Source organism: Vidua macroura, chromosome Z (genome assembly GCF_024509145.1).
Source record: "Vidua macroura isolate BioBank_ID:100142 chromosome Z, ASM2450914v1, whole genome shotgun sequence".
NCBI classification, from domain to species: Eukaryota; Metazoa; Chordata; class Aves; order Passeriformes; family Viduidae; genus Vidua; species Vidua macroura.
This window is the reverse complement of record NC_071611.1, coordinates 56943993-56965418: the sequence shown is the minus strand read 5'-3', so window position 1 is coordinate 56965418 and position 21426 is coordinate 56943993. Positions and strand designations below refer to the sequence as shown.

The 21426-nt window shown below is 40.2% G+C and overlaps 1 protein-coding gene across 1 annotated transcript in view; it reads left to right on the top strand.

Annotated features, from left to right (window-relative positions):
* Window positions 1-4184: 4184 nt before the first annotated feature.
* Window positions 4185-21426, top strand: part of HSD17B4 (hydroxysteroid 17-beta dehydrogenase 4) — a 61719-nt gene continuing 44477 nt past the window's right edge. The window contains exons 1-11 of the mRNA XM_054003777.1: window positions 4185-4294; window positions 7176-7229; window positions 10159-10266; window positions 10857-10916; window positions 11915-11936; window positions 12033-12079; window positions 12857-12941; window positions 15782-15969; window positions 18381-18472; window positions 19059-19083; window positions 20663-20791. Of these exons, the coding sequence (XP_053859752.1) occupies window positions 4234-4294; window positions 7176-7229; window positions 10159-10266; window positions 10857-10916; window positions 11915-11936; window positions 12033-12079; window positions 12857-12941; window positions 15782-15969; window positions 18381-18472; window positions 19059-19083; window positions 20663-20791 (871 nt within the window). The 5' untranslated portion in view covers window positions 4185-4233. The remainder of the gene's footprint in view (window positions 4295-7175; window positions 7230-10158; window positions 10267-10856; window positions 10917-11914; window positions 11937-12032; window positions 12080-12856; window positions 12942-15781; window positions 15970-18380; window positions 18473-19058; window positions 19084-20662; window positions 20792-21426) is intronic.

Below are 21426 nucleotides of genomic sequence, written 5' to 3'. Positions count from 1 at the left end.
AAAATTTACTGTTAATGAAAAGAACTTACCTGCTCTAGGCATTGAAGTGTAACAGGAAAGAAACATCATCACATTACAAGGTACTGTGTGGGGTTTTTGGCAAATTTTTCCTGTCTGAAATGTCAGTATAAATGTTAATGATAAATATTCACACTGCTCACTGAGACAAAATAAAGCAATTTTGGTCCTCCTTTTTGAACTGACTTTTTTGTTGAATCCTGTCTGGCTGTGTTTGGGATGTGAATATCCTGCTATTATTCTTGCACTATGTCTCAATCATTAAAAACTCACTATGGCACCTGATCTTGGTTTGTGGCTTGACACCTTCTCTGCTGATGTTTCCACCTACCATCACCTCGCTTTGGTAAGCAGCAGCAGTCCCGTCATACTTTTTTTCAGACTGATGCAGATATTTTCTGATAGCTGTATGACTTTTGAAACAAAACTCTTCTGACTGCTAAGGGAACCCATCAAACACCTTTCCATCCAGAGTGGTTCTTTGTATTTTGCATCTTTTTAATACAGACAAGTTTAACTTTAAAAACATAAAATATAGAAGTGATGTACTGTCTCTCCAGTGCACTTTACTTTGTATTCTACAGGAAAAAAACACCATTCTGTTGAGGAAACACTTAACTGTGTTGAAGTGTGAGCTCTCCCTTCATTCTAATCCCATTCTATGCACAAAAATAAGGTAGCTGTAGAAATTCCTGACTTGTTAACAAGGTCTGTTTATTTGGTATCTAAACAACAAATTCTGCTGTAGAAGTACCTCAGGGACTGATTTTATTTGGGCCATGTAACCACTAACTTCTAGGCAAATTCAAGAGTAAGTCCTGTTCTTGACTAGCCCATCATCTATAAAAAACAGGAGGTGGAAGACCATGGAATGTGAAAGACTAGAGCGGAAACGGCTCGTTCAAGATCGTGAAAGATCTGGTGGTGGACAGAATCAGCACTGAAAATGTACCTGCTTCTCTTAGGCCTTGTTTATAGAAGTACCCACATATCTGAGCTGCTCTAGATTAATATGGTTACATAGGGGAGTATGCAAATAAAATTGGTACTGAAAGGATGACCACTCAGTCCTTGTGGGTATTTCCAGTCTTTACTGGATGCTGCTCTCACAGCATCCTGGAGACCTCCCTTTCTTTTCCCAGGTGGGAGCCTAATCCCTAATAAACAAAACGTTGAGGTTGAACCAAAGCTCACAGATGTCAAGGGCTCAATCTGTTACTTAGGAAGGGCAACTGCAATCTGACTCACCGCTCTGCCGTCCTCCCGCCCCGGAAGAGCCTCCTCCTGCTGCCAAGCTCAGCACAGCCAAACCACAATCAGCGATGTTCTCTCTGCAAAACACACCCAGTTGCACCGGACCTCACACTGCTGGGCAATTCACTCTTCTACTGAGCTGCACTCAAATGACATAGACAAACTTCCGAAGTTTAATTAGTTGTGAGGGTATTTAGTGCTGTGACAGAATAAAACACCTCCAAGTGCAATGGGTTATTTCTGCGCACAGTCAAGAATATTTCCCCACACTTAAAACTTGTGATTGATTGTAGGTTATTTATCTGATGCAAATTCCTTTGGCTGCCTTCAGAAATAGATTTTTTTCCTGTAGTTTCCAGTAGTTTCCCTGTGGGTGGTACTATGAATGCGGGCACTTAGGGCAGTTTTACCGTAGCACGGGCTCGCTCTAGTGCCCACAGTGTAAGTTGCAGTTGAAGCTTTCAAACCCCTACAAGCCAAACTGTGTCATAAAATCATAGACTGCTCTGTTCCCACTCTTTCTAAAGGAGTGAATGCCACACTCCTTTGAGTCAGAAAGGAGTGATTTGAGGCCAGAAATGATAATTTATTGTATTTTAGAAGTCTCCAAATAGCTGTTGCCCAGGAAACTATCACCTTTCTTTAATGTAGATAGTAAAGCATTTACAGCCAGAAAGATAACCAGGCAGCAAAACCATCTTTTCTTTCTATTAGCTCCAGAAATAATCCAAAGTTTACAAGAAAGGTTAATCATAAATTAAAGTTCATCTGTGCAGAGGGAATATGTAGATGATTTTCCCCAAAAATAATTCTGTTCATTCTTTACACAGTCCTCTGTTCCTTGAGCATCCTCTAGATTTAAGCATTGGCTCTATGAAATGCCGGAACAATTACATTCTAGTAACACTGTCTCACACAACACCTGCAATACTATAATGATTAAGTGTGTACATTTGTACTTAACCCACTGGCTGGTTCAACTAAACACAATGCACTCTGCTACTCTTTGTGCCTGACTCCGTTCTCCTTTGCTTCATCATAGGGTCACTCCCACAGGCTCTTAGTGACCTGCTCCAGCATGGGTCCCTCCCACAGTATGCATTCCTTCAGGAACAGGCTGCTCCAGTCCCCCATGGGGTCACAAGTCCTGTTCAAATAAGGAAATCTGTTCCAGTGTGAACCTCCATGGGCTGCTTCACCATGGTCTTCTCTACGGGCTCCAGAGAATCTGCTCCTGCAGCTGGACCACCTCTTCTCACTCCTTATTCACTGGCCTGGGTGTCCGCAGGGCTGTTTCTCCCTCAGCTTCACCACTCTTCCACAATTGCTGCAAAACACATTTTATATTTTCATAGATGCGTTCCCAGAGAGGCACCACCAGCACCCTTTCTGAGGGTCTGAGCCATGCCTGGCAGTGGGTCCTTTGGATCCAGTGGGAATTCTGTGCTGGGCCTGGGAATGCCTGCAGGCCCCAGGTGCCTGCAGCCAGCACCATCCTCCGCACACGGGCAGCCAAACTCCACGGGGCAAAGGAAGGGCAGTGTGTTGCACTTTCACTGCTCAATACAGAGCTCCCAGGACTGAAAGCAGTGTTTCCACTGGGAAACAGTAAACAGAGGAAGAGAAAAATTGCACACCATGAACTGTGAGATTACTATAAAAGAAGTAACTGTAGACTAACTTTAAATGGAGGCATGATGTCTTATGCCAGGGTAGCCTAGTCGTGCAATCCAGCCCAGCAATAGCCTCGTTGGACATGCAGACAGGGCAGGACAGCCTGCTCCTTCCCACCTTTCACAGCAGCCAGCCTGGGAAAGCAGGGCCAGGCAGAGCTGATCCTGGGCCCTACCGCCTCTTTCCCAAGCCCCTCCTTGCCCTCTGCATCCCTTCCTTACCCTTCTCTCCCCTTGTTTTCCCCATCTCCTTCCCTCCCCTCTGTTCTGCATCCCTTCCCCACCCATACCTTTCCCTTTCCTCTCCCTCCCTTTGCCTTTATTCTTCCCTTTCCCATCCCTGCCTTTCCAATCCTCATCCCTTCCTCTCCTCATCCCATCATATCCTCTCCCTCCCCCAACCCTTCCTCTCCTCTCTTTCTCCCTTCCTTCTCCTCCATTCCCCATCCCTTCCTTTTGCACGGAAAACCACGCTATGAAAAGCCAGTGTCCATAAAGGAGACAGAGGAGTCTGGCAACTTTATTCAAATAAAGGGTTAGAGTTCACTGGGGCACATGCCCGTGGGGTTTTATGTGTCGAGGTTTTGGAGGACGCAGCCTCCTTTTATCCTAAACTCCAGGTCACATGTTGCCCTCTTCCTTTCCGCATCGGCTGAGGAACTAGGAAGGTACAGCCTTCCCGAACCACCTACCACATATCCCACCTTGAACCTGGCATTTTACCCCAAAGTTCAGACCCGAGCTTGTGTAGACCCTTGTCTATCTCAGGAGTCAAGTTATCTGGGCTCTGCAACAAACCTGCAGCTTGAACTTAATAGTGACATTAAAACCGATTTCAAAGACGTTAACACCCATACTTCCACGCATCGAATTGTTTGTAAAGACATTAGCACACATCTTCCCTATCACTTTCCCTTGCCCATCCTCTCCCCTTCCTTTCCTCACCTCTTCTTCTCCCTCCTTTCCTTTCCCTTCCTCTCCTCATCCCATCCCACCCCATCATATCTCATCCCTTCTTTTGCAAACCCTTCCTCCCCCCTCCTTCCTACTTCCTTCCTACCCCCTCTTCCCGCCTCTTCATTCCCCACCCCTTTCTTTCCCCTTCCCGTCATCTGTCTTTCCCCTTCCTCTGCCCATCCCATCGCGTCCCATCCCACACTACACTTCCCAGCGGGCGGCGGTGCTGGCGCATGCGCGTTGCGGGCGCACCCCCCCCCCCCCCCGGTGTTGTCCCTCCCGCGGGCGGGTCGGAGCCGCGCCGTGGGGCCGGGCGACGCGGAGTGGAGAGATGGCAGCGTCGGGGCTGAGGTTCGACGGGCGGGTGGTGCTGGTGACAGGTGCCGGAGGAGGTGAGCACAGGCTGGGTTTTCCGCACCCGCGGGAGACGGCGGAGCTGCTCGGGGGAAGCCCGGGCGGTGCGGCTCCGCGGAGCCGCCGCTGCCCGCGGCCCTGGCAGGTGCCCTGGGGGCGGCCGATCCGGCTTCGGGGTGGGGGAAAGCGGGTTGTTTCTGCAGAGGAGAGAAGGGAAGGGCTGCGGGGGAGGTGCTGTCCGTGCCGTCCCCGGCCGTGCCAAGGCTGTGCAGGGGTCAGGGCCGTGCCTCCTGCTGCCGTCGAGAGCTGCTGCCGTCCGAGGCCGGCCTGGCACTGCCCACGTTGGAAACGCGTCCGAACGTGGGGGATTTTTGCTGTTTAAACACATGCGGGGAGCAGCGCCGCTGCGCCCCTCTCAGCAGTGTATGTCCTCCTCCAAGCGCTGTCCTGGTATCCTAATTCCTTCCACCTGAGCCTTGGACGTGGTGTCTGAGGCGTGTGACCCGTGTGGCTTGGCACAGTGCTGCAGCAGCAGGGCTTTCACGTGTGCCGTCGGTGCTGCAGAACGCAGCCGCCCACCTGCGCCTTCCCTGCTCGCGTTTCTCCCGAGAGCCGGCCTGCAGGCAGGTGGGAGAGGGAGGGAGAGATCTCTGTCAGCTGCAGGGCTGGCCTGCGCTGTTGGTGGTCTGCAGGCTCGATCTCTCCAGGGAGCGCGGTGGGCCGTGGAATGCTTGGTTTTGCCAGGAAATGTTTTTGTATTTCTTCTTATGGCATGGGGTTGGTTGGTTGGTTGGGGTTTTTTTTGTTTGTTTCTTCCCCCTTTGATTTTTTTTTTCTGTCTCTGCGTCCATGCTTTGACCTTTGCCTACTTCGGTGGTTAAGCAAAAATATGGGCTGTCAGTGTGGATGAGTGAGAGGCAAAGTTTGTGTTTGTGATGAGCTCTTTAGGAAACTTCTTTAGCCGTACACTCTGCCCTCTCCACAGTGGAGTTTTGCTCTCATTTTGTGGTGCTGCACATAGCCAGAGGAGTCATTCTGGGGCCGTAGATTAAGTGATATCTTGTGAAGAAGACGTTTTGGAAAGCGCTGAACAGTCTATATACATCACCTGAAGGTGACCAACCTGATAATAATTGAGACTGAATCTTTTAATGGTTTTACCAGATCTATATTTGTGGCCTTTTCGTTATATAGTGTTTCACTGAAGAACAGGTTAAGACCTTGTGTAATAGCAAAACAAGGTCACTGTGGCAGCAACAAAACTTCTAAAAAGAATTGCACTGAGTAAAAGTTGCATGTCATAAGTGTGTGTACAGTGACCCTTGTACTTTTAGGGTTAGACTTGCTTGAAAATGGTTTAATTGATTAAAATGGTTAATAGAGAAATTCCTCTTGTATGTTTTACTTCACAACAGCTTTTTAGTAAGTGTTGATTACATTTAAGCCAAGATTAAGGGAATCTGTTATCTACAGGTTAGTTCTCATTTTGCTTTTATTTAATTTACATTACTGTAGTTAGATTGCATTACTAATAGCATTGTTTTTCATCATTGATTTTTTTGGATTCTGGTGAACAGATCAGAGCTGGGAATTTATTTAGACAAATTAGAATCACTATTTTGTGTCAAAGTAATACCTGTTTTCACACACACACATACCTGAAAAGTGTTTCTTTTCACTTTGAGCAGATCCTCTGTGAATTACTGTGTTGGACGTTGTTTATGTAACCTATTTTGATTTTTTTAAAGATTAGTTTTGATTCTCAGACGTTCAGTCGTTGCTTAGCAGTTGAGAAGGTGAGCTCATACAACTCAGCCTGAGTTTTGTGCACTTCTCTGTGGCTTTTCATAACACAACAAAGAAAGGTTTTCTTGGACTTGGGTTACATGAGCAGTGGGTGTATATGCATCTCACATGTGATACTCTCCATTCCAGAGGCCTAAGGGAGTCTTAAGGAAATTTTCAATTTATTGTTGTGATATTAGCGTGCTTCAAAACAGTATATACAGGTCTTCTTTTTTTTTCCCTTTTTTTTTTTTTTTGAGAAGTGGCTTTGAATGTCCAGGTGAGGTGAAAAGAGATACTGTTTATATTCAGAGAAACTTTCTTCTGACTGATGATTTTTTAATCATTCCAATCTCCTTTTTTTTTGAAAGGAATAAAATAAAAGATCAGTGCCATTAATCCCAACAACTTTTTATTAGTACAATGGATAGTATATCTGTAAATTATTTATTGGAATGAATGTCAAACACAACTGGAATCTAAGCCCAAGTGAAGGTTCAAGACCCTTGCTTTTCTTTGTAATGCAGAAATGACAGTCTTCTCTTAGGACAGGCAAACTATATATCTGTTTGGTGATTTGAGGTATTAGGCATGCCTTTGTATCCAAATGATTTTGTCAATATATCTTCAGTCACAGTTAAATCTTGAGCAGTTTCTTTTGCAAATCTTAACTTTAACTAGGAAAGTATCTTATTCACTTAGTGCGTAATTAATTAACTTGAAACATCCCCTCCTTCTTCAGTGTTACGATAGGACATTAAAGGTTCTTCCTTCCAAATGTATTTTTCTATCACAAGCCCAAACTCGGCAGCATACAGCTTTCCCTGATGCTTCGGTTGGATCCAATAACAAAGAGTAAGCATGGTTTGTTTAGGGTTTTTTTTCTCTTGACTGGAAGTTTTACTTACTATTTATCTGTTTGTTTACTTTATATTTTGTTCTTATAAAAGATTCTGAGCTCATGGGGGAAATAATGTTTTACTTTGAACCTGCAAGGTTCAAAGATTGTGTTGAATTGGTGCATTTCTTGTAACCAATTCATTTTTGTGTAGCTTTTGTCTGAATTGTGATCCAGGAAACAAATTCATTCTTGTTTTTAACTTTTTCTTTTTTTTTTTTTTTTTTTTAAACAAGGTTTGGGCAGAGCATATGCTCTGGCTTTTGCTGAAAGAGGAGCTTCAGTAGTTGGTAAGTTTTATCTTAACTAACTTGATCTAGACAGTAAACTTTGCCTTTTCACATAGCTTGCATTCAACAGTCCATGCCCTTTTTGACACTAACCTTTGTTATTTAATAGTTTTCTGTCTTATCTTTTCCTGTTTAATTTTGCTTCTAAGCTTTATTTTCTTATGAAACAAGTTGCCCAAGTTTGTCCAAGGGCTTACCTTTGCTGGAAAGCCAGTTTGAGTCAGATCATTTCCTAGATTTAACTTTTATCTATGCATACAATTCTTTACTGTAATCTGTGGCCAGAGAGTATGTTGTCTTAGGTAAATTCCACTCAGAAGCTTCCAATATGACCATGTGACTTGTCTTAGAGTGCCTTCTCCCAGGAAAGAAGTTACTGAAATGTGACTCAATAGCATTGTTTCTTTCTGCAGCTCATGGGACAGAAGAGCCCTCTGGTTTTTCTGTGTCAGTGCCATATAGCTGTCAGTAAAGGATTTCTGGTGGTTTTATAGTTCCTTGGTTGAAGCTTAGCAGGACATATTTAGTTGTGAAAAATGCTGTATCACAAGGCAATCCTGAAGGTTAAGTTGTATTTTGGGTAGTCATTGGCAGTCAGCATTGCCATTTTTAGATTGGCTCTTAGGAAAAATCTATTCACTGAAAGGATTGTCAGGCACTGGAATGGGCCAGGAAGTGATTGAATGACCACCCCTGGAAGTATTTAAAAGATGTGCAGATGTAGCACTTAGGGACATAGTTTACTCCTGGACTTGGCGGTGTTAGGTTAATGGTTTGACTTAGAGGTTTCTAGCCTAATTGATTCTGTGATTTTATGATTTTGCTGCCTATAAATGAATTTGTACAGGTACTGTTGATGAGTTCAAGATTAAATCCTCAAAGAGATTATGGACAAGACCTTGCTGACTTTTTTTTTTCTTTTTTTTTTTTTTTTTTGGTAGTTTTCTAATGACAATGCCAATCTCAGTTTACAAAATTTCATAAAATTGTTCAGTTTTACTTCATTGATTAAAAATGAGTATGCTCTGCCACAGCCACTACAGTCTTAGGCTCTTTTTGACTGCATGTTTTCAACTGAAAATTGCATGATGTAAAGCTTGGGCTTAAACTAATGTTATTCTTGTAATGTTTTGTTGTTAGGGGCTTTTTTTCATTGCTCTATCCCACTCATGGAATTAATGTTTTCGAATAGCTCAACTCTTTCTTGCATACTCGTCTTTGTTTCAACTTCATTAGTGCCTGTGCTCAGCCTAAGGTACTTTGCCACCTCTGAAAATTTTACCAAATATTTAATTAAGTTTTTGTCAGCAAATTACTATTGAACTGTGGGATAAGCATATATATACTTGTCTGTGGTAGAAAGTTGTAAGGTTTTAACAGAGCTGAATGGTTTATATATGTTTACCAACCAAATTGTTCATTCTTCTTTCCCGGGTATTGTTCCTGATTAGCTTTTCTTTAATATAATGGATGTTGCAGACTGAGCAGTCTGCCTGTGTTGCCTATCCTAACACATCGCTACACTTACGAATTTTCCTTAATCCTTTTCACTTGAATTGCATTGGCTGCATGTTTGGATTTTTAGATATTGATCTATTAGCTTAGAGATTGTTGTCTCCTTTGTTTTTTGCATCAGTCTGTTAAGGTACTTGTACTTCATGCTTCAGGATGGGCATTTTTTGGGTTTGGTTTGTTGATAGTTGGTTGTTTTTTCTGTTTTTTTGACATGTCTTTCCCCTTTTGATACTCACTTCTTCTGAACTTCAGCATTTTAGCATTTTTATTTACTCACAAATCTTCTGTCATGTTTTTACTTTTCTCTTGAAGTGCTGCACACAAAGCTGAATATAGGTTTCCAGATGAGACTTCTTGGTCTGGATAATACAGAGTGATTTTGTGGTGTATCCTGCAAGCTGTGTTCCTGTTTACATGGAGAGTTAAAAAAAAAAAAAGGCACAAAATGGGTCTCTTTCATTTTGTCATGATATAACAGACTTGGCATTGCTGTTTTTCATCAAGACCAGCAAGAATATCCTGCATATTTTGTGGATTTCATTGTGTCTGGCTTCTTGAGGTTAGAAGTTAGAAGGCAGAAAGCTGGAATTCATCATAGCAAAAGACTGTTTAGCACAATACCAGTGTTGCATGTAAATTCAGTCAATTCTGGCTTTCTTGCAATTCCATTTTGAACCATTTAAAAAACTTCTTGCCATTTTTTGACCTACTTTGTCCAAATACAATTTTTATGGGATTTTTGGGAGTATTTTTGTTCCCTGGTAATTCTGTGAAGCTGTGGGATGTGCAGGAGTCCAGCAGAGTGTGGCAATGGTACATTCCAGCTGCCGTTAGTGGCGCGTGCCCCAGTGTGGAGGGCAGCCTGGAACATCTGTGTGTGTCAGGTGGCCCTCTTACCCCACAGGAGCAGGATCTGAATCTCCAGAGAGCGCACTTCTCACTTTGTTCAGACCGCTGGATCTCTTCTGCGGTGATGTTGACTAGTAACAGTTCAGCTACTCTATTAGACGGGAACAAAGTCTTGCCAGTCTTGCTTAGGGTTCATGCAATAGTTAGAGACTGGAATAAATTGCCTATGATTGGGGTGTAATCTAGATCTTAATCTCTGAACTACAACACAATTACAGAGGTAGCCTGGGCAAAGCAAGCAAGTTGAATATACATGGTGGAGGGGGGAAGAAGGATCTGTTTTCCATGTTATTTAAAGAAAAAGGGATAATGTATGTTGTATTGCTTTTAAAAAAATAGTCATATGTCCTACTATTTTTCTCTTGTCATCTGTAGTTCTCAGTAAGATCCAGATGCAGCAGGTTTTATTAATACTCCTTATAACCTCCAGCATGATAATGAAGTAAGGACAGACCATGATGTCTGAGTGTTAACAACAAAAATTTCATTTCTTTGTCATGCACAGTGAATGATCTTGGAGGTGATTTTAAGGGATATGGCAAAAGTTCCTCAGCTGCTGACAAAGTTGTCGATGAAATCAGAGCAAAAGGAGGGAGAGCAGTACCCAATTATGGTATGTTATATTTCCAGATGAGTGTAATGCTTTATCTGTAGGAATAGTGGACATGTTAAATGAAAAGTTGATGCTGCTTAGTGAAAGACTACTGCCAGCTTACCAATAACATATACATTAAACAAACATGGTGTCACGTGGAGTGGAGAGATAGATGCTAAAAGCAGATGCATTAATTGCCTCTTTTAATTAAGTTTTGTCTACTAATGCCCTTCCCTTTCGTCTGATTTTTTTTAACATTGAAGTATTAAGCAGCTGTCTGTCTGCAGTTTTCAGAGGCAAAATGGGAATGGATAGTTCTTATTTGCTTTGCTACATGTTTTTCTTGCAGTGGCAAATGTTGTGCCATTTAGATTTGCTGTGTAGGATTTGCTTTAGACCACATGCAGATAATGGCTGGATTTGAATTTAGTTTTCTAAATTAAGTTTTTTTTTTCTAAAGTTTTTTAAGGTTTTTTTTTCTAAATTAAGTTTTCTCTGGGGCTGTACAGAATTTATTTTTCTTAGCTCTGTCAAATTAGTTGTCAATATCCTGGAAGTGCAGTGTATCCAGTTAATTTCATTTGAGAATTTGTACTTTTTTCTTACAGATTCTGTGGAAGATGGTGAAAACCTTGTGAAGACGGCCCTTGAGGCTTTTGGGAGGATAGGTACAATTGCTAAATTCATGTTGAAACTTGTTTGCAAGTGCAAAGCCATTATAAGCAGTGCAATTAACAGCATGTGTATGAAATACATTTTGACAACAGCAGTATTCACCAACCCTTGATGCCTGTAGTCAATGAAATCTAATAAGGGGCTTTCAGCTTTTAATCTGAATGATCAAATTTTCTGGGTTTTTTGGTAGTTTGTTTTGTTTTGTTTTGGTTTTGGTTTTTTGTTTGGTTGTGGGTGTGGTTAACAATTTCTGTCACAAAGCATGAGGTCTATGAAGTGGTATAGCTGGCTGCATAGAATTAGCACAAATAATGTTGCTGAAAGCAACATTTCATGTTTTGTAAGCTCTTCTGCTTACATAAGGTCAACATGCATTAACAGAAATGAAAAAAAGAAAACCCTAAGGTATTTTATCTAACAATTAAAATTCTTTTTAACCATGTGATTGTCACTATTTAAAACCATTCAGTGAGTTATCTCAGGATTAAATGGCTTAAAGTACACATAAACAAAGCCAACAGGAACCCAATTAAATATCTGACAAGAAATTGCTATGATCTAGGTCACTTTATCAGCTTTGAGACTCTGTAGTTCCTCTAGTTATTATTTGGGCTACTGCAACAAAGTTGGTGGCACAAACTGCGTAATCAGGGCATTCTGAAATTCAAAGCAGACTTCAAAACTGTACAGGATGGCTGCATCCTGCAGGTATTGAATTCCTAGGCAGCCAGCACTTCACAGCTATGCCTCCCTTTCAGATTTTGTCCCATTGATGTCCCTGTCAGATTGAGACTTGTTTGTCCTGAAGTATTATGTTGTAATTTTTGACCAAGGGTAGAATTCATTAATCAGGACAAGGAGCTATAGAATATATGTAATATGATGTGTATGTCCAGTGTTCTTGTCTATATATATTTGGAAGTGGGAGAAAAATAGAATCAAGCTTGTATTCTATTAGTGCATTGAATTAGTTACCTTTTTTTTATTTCAGATATTGTTGTAAACAATGCTGGGTGAGTATACCTGTCCTGTTTGAGTGTGGGCTGTCCCTTTTGTGTAAACAAATGTTGATACTGCATTTGTTTTGTTTTCTTAATGTTGCATTTTAGTATCCTGAGAGACCGTTCCTTTGTTCGGATAAGCGATGAAGATTGGGGTGAGTTGATTTTAAAATGACTTCAGAATGTTCTTTCTGTGCAAAAGGTGACATGTACATCCCTCCCACGGGAACAAGAAAGAAAAGAAGGCAGAGAAGGCTTACCTTTTGCCCTGCAAGCTTAGTGGAAAGCTGCTTGTGTTCAGTGTGCAAACCAGGTCTGTGCTGCAATGCATGGTAGGTGTATGTAGTTCCAAAGGGGAAGAAGGGCTTTTCTTCCCACTCCTGGTTGCCAAATGCAATAAGAAAAAGAGCCATGTGAATTACACACAATAGTTTTTGTGAACAGAACGTTCCTAGTGCCAGCACTGAGTGGCTGAATACTGAATAGGCTTAAAAGACCCAGAGCTAACCAGAGAGGAAAACAAACTGATGAGATAAGGGACAGAAGAAAAAGCAAAACCTTCATTGAGATGGTAGATGATGATAAGCCAGTGGAGAAGACTTTTACAAAGATAGTCTGTCTTCTGTACTTCTTGTCTGAGTCTGTTTAAGTGCAGGAATTTTGAATGCTTTTGAGTTCTGTACAGGAGAGGCCCATCCAAGAGGTAGTATATGTGGGCAGCCCCTTCATGATCAGTGCATCTTCAGGCAAGTACTGAAAAATGGTGTGTGAGGAGAAAAAACAAAAACAACAGCAAAAAAACCCACCAAAAAAGCACCAAATAAAACCAACAAAAAAACAGTGTGAAGGGAGTGCATGAAGAAGAGCCATGGTGCGTTTCAAGCTGGGAGACAAATCCTGGAATTATTAAACTGACATAAATTTGTTCCTAGATGTAATTCACAGAATTCATTTGAGGGGATCTTTCCTGGTAACCCGAGCTGCATGGGATCATATGAAAAATCAGAAATTTGGCAGGTAAAAATGTGTCTTCTGTTCTGCATTTTTCAGTAGGGTATAACAGACTGATGCATGCCCAAATAGTGAAGGAGGAATCTTACATTCTTTTCTTTCAGTTTGTCAGGGTTGAAGGAAAATCAGTGAAAATGTCTTTACAGTTCTGATCTGTCCTCTCTGTTTCCTCAGGCAAATATATAAAGTTTATATATATATTTATATTTAAATGTATTTTTCTGGCTCCCCCAAATAGAAGTTGTAATTATGTAAAAATACCATTTCAGTTAATGACCACTGGTTAGAAATATTTGTTACTTGTATGCTACTGCAAGTTTGAGGTACTCTTGTTTGTTCCTCCTTATTCAAATGACTGGTACATGCAATTCTGCTCATAGGTCATGGAATTTTTTGTTTGATATTTGGTGGTTGTGAGTTTTCTTTGTTAGTCAGTTTTAACCCTTTGGACAAATGTACTTGTCTTAAAAAATTATGGGGGTGTTCCTAGTCTGTTTTTGGTATGTATTACTGCTAACTCAAAAAAAGTGCAGTGAAATCAGATTTTTTTCCATTTTTGTGGTTTTATCAAAAACCTTATCAAAGCACTGATTATATAAATCTTAACCATACCCACGTGAAAACCCTATCCACAGCTGAAAACTGTGAGCTGTTTTCTCATCCTGTGACCTAAATAACATTCATTCTCGTCCAGGGAAGTGAACTATGAGGACAGTGGAAGTCTTAAGTCTGGGAGTTTAAATTATTTCTTCAAAAAGAGCTTGATTCTAGAGTTGCATCCGTTTAGGATAATGTTTCCCTTGTCTCTTTTTCTGTATTTGCTCAGATAACAGTGGTAGTGAGTGCTTCTGAAGTTTATGGATAGACATGTGCCATCTGCAAAATATCTGCTTTACACAGAGTTTGTAGCTTTTCTTCATCATATTGAACCAGTACTTGGAACACTTCTCTTTACTTAGGTTAAAAACATTAGATTATTGGCAGTGAGGGAGATAAAAAAAGTGAAATATATGTTGATCCCAGCTATGCAGTGTGTTTACAAGTAGATTTGAACAGCATCTGATAAGGTTTTGTGTTGGTTTTGCATGGCCTGGTTTTTGGTAGTGTGGGGAATCACAGAGGTGGCTTCTGTGAGAACCTGCTGGAAGCTTTCATTGTGTCCAGCAGAGTCAATCACTGATGGCTCTGACGATGGACATGCTGCTGGCCAAGGCTGGGCCAGTTAAAGGTGATGGTAATGCCTCTGTGATAACAGATTTAAGAAGAAAATCAAAACAAAAGGACAGGCAGTTTTTTTCTGCCTAGAAAAGAGGAGGAGGTGAAAACATGTGAGGGAAACAACATGGCAAAGTCAGTGGAGAAGGAGGGGAGGAGGTGCTCCAGGTGCCAGAGCGGAGATTCCTCTTCAGGCCGTGGTGAGACTGTGGTGAAGCAGCTTCGCCTCTGCAGCCCTTGGGTATCCAAGAGGATGCAGAAATCCACCCACAACCCATGGGGATTCATGGGGGATGCAGAGATCCACCTGCAGCCTGTGGGGGAGGTGCCCACGCTGGAGCAGGTGGATGTCTGGAGAACCCTATGATCCAGTGGAAAACTCGGTGGAAAGAGATAGCCCTTGTTCCAAGCTAGAGCAGCCTGTCCTTGGAGGACTGCACCCTATAGAAAGAGTGACTCATGTTGCAGCAGTTTTGGGAGGACTCTCTGCATGTAGGAGGGGCTCACATTTGCAGCAGGCGTGGTTTGGCTGCTGCTCATGAGAGTGGACCCACGCCAGAGAAGGTCACGGAGAACTGTCTCCTGTGGGAGGGACCCCTCACAGGGGATGGACTCCTCTCCTGGAACAGTGGAAGAAAATTCTCAGTGGTAACAGACTAAGCCACCATGCCCTGTGTCCCTGTGCTCTTGGTGGGAAGGAAGGAGGGGTTGACGGAAGAAAAGGGCTTATTTTACTTCTCATTATACTTCTCTGACTCTCTTAGTAATAAATTCACTTTGTACATTTAAGTTGAGCCTGTTTTGCCCTTGAAGTGTTTTCTCCCAGTCCTATCTCAACTCAATTAACCTTTGTTAATTTTTTTTCTCTCCCCTGCCCAGCTCTGGCAGGGGAAGGTGAGTGAGCGGCTTTTGTGGGTGCCTGGCATTTGGCCAGTGTTAAACCATGACAGGCTTTCTTTAAAATTGAAGGTTTAGACCCATTTCTATTGAATTGAGATGACCTGCAGCACAATGTTTTCTTGCCTCAAACCAACTGTGAGCTGCAGTGGTTTTAGAACTCTTGTATGAGCAGTTCAGTCACCTCCAAAATAATAATGGGAACAGCAAAGAGCAAGACTTTCCTTTTCTGTCTTCTTTTGTCATGCATTTAATGCATATTAGAATTCTTTGAATGTCAATTCTGTGAGAATAGATCTACAGATATTGCCAGGTAGATAATATTATGGGAAGTAATTTTCAGTTAAGTAATTTTCTTTTGAGTGCTGAAACCTTTTATTAGTTGTGAGAATAATGCCCCTTGAAATGCAGATAGAAATGAAATTACTTTTCTCTATACAGGGCCCAGTGTCACAGAATGTCTTGCCTAGTGTTGCAATATCACTCAGAAAACCTCACTGACTTTGTTAGTTTTCTGCTACTCTGACAATGCTTCAGGATTTGTGAGATGTTTGCTGCCCATCAAACATTAGTTACCCGATTGTTAGCAAAACCAACAAACAATATTTTCGTATTTGCACACTTTGTTTTGTGGAATATGGAGTTTATGATGCCAAAGCTGGAAAATGCTGTTGTGTAGAATCAAATAACTTGAAGAAATAATTTAATTTTTTTTCCCTCTCTTTTCCCCTAAGAATAATTATGACATCCTCAGCTGCTGGAATATATGGAAACTTTGGTCAGGCAAACTACAGTGCTGCAAAACTTGGCCTTTTGGGTCTTGCAAACACAATTGCAATTGAAGGCCGGAAGTATAACATCCACTGCAACACAATTGCTCCTACTGCTGGATCCAGGCTGACCCAGACTGTCATGCCACAAGGTGAATAATTTAACATTTACATGTACTGATATTTTTCAGTGAATTGAAGCACAGAAAACTTTCTTACCTCTTAGAAAATGGAAGTCCTTCACACTTCATGTACTACCAATTCATTTTTCCTACTGTCTTTGTCTTTGAACTATCAACTTATTTGCTTTGTCTGTTGTGAGGAATTCTTACTTTCTGCCACAAGACAGGAAGCAAGTTTCCTCGTTTGCAAAAGCAATTTCATGTGGCAAGGCTCTTTAATTGTAATCTCTTCCAAGATCCTCCTACACTAGTGGAAAGGCTTGTTTGTTTCATCACATGTGACATCAACTATGTGCATAAGGTGTCTGCACTTGTTACATTATTGCCTAATTGCAAAATACTGGGTTTTTGCCCAATGTGTCATATGTGTACTTAGTAGTTCCATGATCAGCAGGAGATGATAGTGAACTGAGTTGCTTAATTTTTTTTTTTTTTTTTGGTTGAGGAGCTACAAATCTTTGAAAGTTTGAACAGGTTTAACAGAGTATTGCATTGGCAAATTCAGTAAGGAGCATGTTAGGAGACAGTTGTATGTAAGTGTAAATTTAGGATAAATAGACTGACTAATTACTTTGGCAAATGACCAGAAGAAAGAAAAATAATTTGGAAAACAGGTCTGTTAGAGGAAATTGCTCAGAAAATCTTCTAGACTCAGCCTATTTAATTTCACTCCTGACCTTCTTTTCCCTTATGATGGGCAGATTTCAAAGCCAAGGAAATCATCATATTCATCAGACTGATAGACAGGGTATTGGAGAGTAATATATTTTGTATGTTGGGAACAGACTGAATACTTGATTTTGTTTGACTGAAGTAGCCTGGTTTAGATCTAAATAATCCGGATGATCATGACTCTAGCAGTCTTAGAAGTTGTAGGTTCCAGTGATTTATGGCAATTCTTTATAGAAGATCCAAATACATGAAGCATGCAATGTAAAATGGATTACAGTGGCTGGCAATTTCTGAAGATATTTAATCTACATAGAATGATAAAAATACCTCAGAATTTTCTTTCTTAGTCATTTTAAGAAGAGTGGGATCCTTTGGTCTCTCTGTAATATGCTTACAGCTCTGATGATTTGTTATCTTGTTCACTCTATCCCTGTCCAGTTTTTCAAATACTCTAAAAGATTTGAATACCACAACTTAAAAATATTTTCAGGGGTCTTATCAAATTATCGTTGTTATCTTAGTCAGGACTTTCCTGTTTGTTTTCAGATGTCTGCAGGCACCTATGCTTTTTCATTGCCATACATTGTTAGGTAACTTGACTCACATATTCTTGTTCTTGCTAAGAACTCTTAAATGCAGTTTGCATCTTTTGTGTGGTTGTTTTTTTTTAAACTTCTAGTACCTATTTTAAAATTATTTTAAGAGTGGATTGATTACAAGCATTAGTGATAATAGTATAGGGCTAGATTTTGAGACTAAATTATGTGTGGCATAAAGTGGAATACTTTGGAAAAGCCTAATGGGTTTGCTATGCACTTAAAACATGCCATATGAAATGGAATTCAACTTTCTTCTACTTTTGTGGAACTTCTAAAAATGACCTTCTGTTTACCTTAGTTTTGCTATTAAAGAAGTACTTTTAATGATAAGCTTTCCTAGCTCTTCATCTGGGAAAATCTGGCTATAATTGAAAATGCTTGATGACCTTTAGCTGAGGAACAGCTGTATATCTACTGCTGTTGAAAGAATAATCTAAAAGCTGAAAAAGGAAATTAAGCTAAGTTAATATTGAGACAGTGGATAGAAAATGTGATAAGAGATGGACAACCACACTGTTCATGACAATGTCTCAATTTTCAGATAGCTTTCTATTGTGCTAGATGTTAATAAAAATCCCAAAATAGGATTGATATGTAAATTTAGCAGGTGATCATTCTCTACATACTTTGGAAAAATCAGCATTTCCAAATGAGATAATTCTTAAACAATCAGCCACTGCAATTATTTTCGTAATGTCTTCTCTATATAGCTGACTAGCAGACTAAAAGGAAAATTGCTCAGGTACATCTCTGTCAGGATTATGTATAGCTATCTTGTTCTTATTTCAGGCTGCCTGTCAGATGGAAATTTAGGAAGGTTATCTGGCTTTGCAGTCTGCATGTAGCAGTGTTCCCAACAGTTAAACAGGCTTTCATCTCTCTGGCTGAGAAGCCATGTCATGGGATTTGGCAGCATATATGTATCTCACTAGACATTCGTATTTATTGAATCTTCAAATGTTTCATTTACTTGGTCCTTTCTTTTTATGACAGAACACTATTGATGAAATTCTCCTGGTTCTGCTGTTCATAAGAGAGTGTTAGATTAAATTATTTGGTGAAACTGTAGAGTATTTTTATTTCACGATTCCCCCCTCTGATTTGCTCTAGATCTGGTCGATGCTTTCAAACCTGAATATGTTGCTCCTTTAGTAGTTTGGCTTTGTCACGAGAGCTGTGCTGAAAATGGCAGTCTATTTGAGGTAATTTTTAAATTTTTCCTTTCTTCTCCCTTCTTCCCTCCCTTTGTTCTTTCCCCCAAAATCAATTGTTTGTTTTATCTTGTCCAGCCTTAAACTTCTCGCTGAAACTAAATTACCATGTATGAGCTACATACTCAGCATAGACAGAAGAAATACTGATCTGGTTGTGCAGTATTTGACAAATACTTCAGGCAATAGTAGCTTTGTCAAGTTCTACTCTGTATTCAAAATACTACCAATTTGATTGTTACAATTCTTACTGTACTCCTTTAAGATTGAAAAGATACCAAAATTCAAAAGACATTTTTGTTCTCAAAATAATTCTAACATAGAAAGTAGCTTGTAGGAAGGAGTAATGATCATTATAGGTATTGACATCAAACTGCTAACTCACCTATATTAGATGGAAACTGTTCTATGTTGATCACATTCAGCTACTTAACTAAATTGTTAAGTACAACCAGCAGTAGTTCAGAAATTCATAATATATTGAGTTTGTTCTAGAGTATAGTTTTGTTTCCCAACATTACCAAAGCTTTGCTTTGTGACATGTCCTAAGCTGATGGTATTCTTTTTTTCTTGGCAGGTGGGAGCTGGGTGGATTGGAAAATGTAAGTACTTTACCTGCAACTTTTTGTTGCAGGATTGATCTAATTTTTGGAATTGATACCGAAAATGCAAATTTTCTTTAGACATTTTTTACTCAGGCAAGAAGATGAATAAAAACCTAAGGTTTTAGGAAACTGCTTATATTCAGTAAAAGTCAAAAATTTAACTTCATGTGGAAAAAACTGGTAACTTAGGTATGTGCATTATTATGCTTTTGAACTAACAGTAAAATCTGCTTAAGTAACTTGAACTCTTGGATCTTGTGCATAATTTAAAGTAGAATTTGTAGTGTTAAGTATATCTTGCTGCCTTTTCTTGATAACTTTAATTTTTCATGCTGTAAAAGTATCACATGCTGATAAACAGGCGTATTTTTCATTTTTCATTTCATTCTTTTTCATTGCTTTCCTCCATTACTTATGCTTCTATTAAAATACTAATGTGTAGGCATGTTAAGGCCATGTATTTTCCTTAGTGACTCCAGTGACTAGCTTAAATACCAATTTAAGGAAAACTTGCAGGTCATACTGAGGACTTATGAGAAGAAAAAATATTCAGTGTGTGAGATATCTTGACTTTTTTCCTAAATCCATTGAACCTAGTACAAGCACTGTTATCATGAGCTGCACAATTTTTCAGCCTACATGAGTGTCATCAGAGGGTTGGAAGTAGAGCTGTTAATTCAGGAAGTCATTCTGCTTACTTTTAATTTTTTTTCCAACTTAATAATCATTTTGTACATTTCTAGCTAACTTCAAGTGTGCTGTGTAACTGGAATAGTGTTTCCAAGAAGTGTGGCAAACAGATTAAAAGAAGCAGGGTAGCAGCACTCAAAATGTCTTGCTGCCCTTCACAAGCAGTTAGGTTTTAATACAGCTGAAAATCTGCACTTTTATCAAGAGAAAATACCATTTCTCATCATTATAATGGCTATTGTTGAAGTTTCTGATATGAAACTAGATTGTTAATGAGGTACCATTGTGGCCTTATTCATAGCCTTCTGCTAATTAATGGCAAACCCAACATGACTGGTTAAGTACTTGAATTATGATGCAAGTAATCCAGGTCTGTATCCTTATGGAACTAATTTCACATTGGCCTTACCAGTTTCTCCCAGGTTACAGTATTGAAATAAAACTTCAGAGACCATTTAGAGGTGCTGGCTACTGTCTTTTACAGCTAACAAGTGGTTTTCACTTTTTCCCTGTAGTTTTCCACACTTTCAGAAGATTTCCTAAGCAGTAGTAGTCAAAGTCATGTCAGAAGAGAAAGTCTGTAGATCAATACTAGCTACAACTTTTCAGTAGACAGAATCCTAAAACTAGTATTTCTGGAGAGTAATAAGGCTATTGTAGCTTCAGTGAAACTTAAAACCAGTGGTATTTCCTTTCTAAATGCTAGTTAAAGCAGTGTACCCTTTTAGTCCAGCTGGAAGTTATACTGGTGAGTTACATTGGAGTACTTAAAATTGTTATTATTATTGTACCATCTTGAAGATTGTGGCCTAGAGGAAAGTTGTCCAAAGAAATGAAAAACTTCTTTGTTTATTACTGGAACTCTCTGGCTGATGTTTCCCATTAGTGCGCTGGGAGCGATCCTTGGGTGCCATTGTCAGAGGAAAGAATCAGCCAATGACGCCCGAAGCAGTGAGAGATAAATGGGAGAAGGTGTGTGACTTTGATAATGCCAGCAAACCCAGAACCATCCAAGGTAAGGGAGACTTTTAAGTTGGGGCCATTCAGCCTAAGGAAGAAGATATTTTTGGGAGACCTTTCAGTACTTTATGGAGGCCTCTGAGAAATGTGGTGGGACAAATGTATACTGCTGCAATAGGACAAGGTGTAATGGTTTTAAACTAAAAGAGTATCAATTTAGATTAGATATAAGAGAGAAGATTTTTACAGTGAAAGTGGTGAAACACTGGTGTAAATTGCCCAGAGGGGTGATGGATGCCCCATGCCTGGAAATATTCAGGTCTGATCAGACAGGGCTCTCAACAAACTGATTTACTTGTAGATGTAGATGTACCTACTCAGGAGTTGCTGACCTCTGAAGGTCCCTTCCAATCCAAACTACAGTTTGGTTCTGGGTATGTGCGTAAGCAAAGCTTAGAAGAGAATGCTTTCTTTCAAACATTTGCTGAAACTTCAAAATCTACAGAACTAGTGAATTTTCTTGTAAATGTGTTACGTTAATCATTTACTGTTTCACTATGGTCGGATCTTTCTAAAGCAACTGTTGTGTTCTTACCTATAGTATTAAGGCATAATTTATCTCAACAGTTTCTGGAGAAGTGACATCCTTATCATTGTGAGCATTTAGTGTCAAACTGATGACAGTGTTTT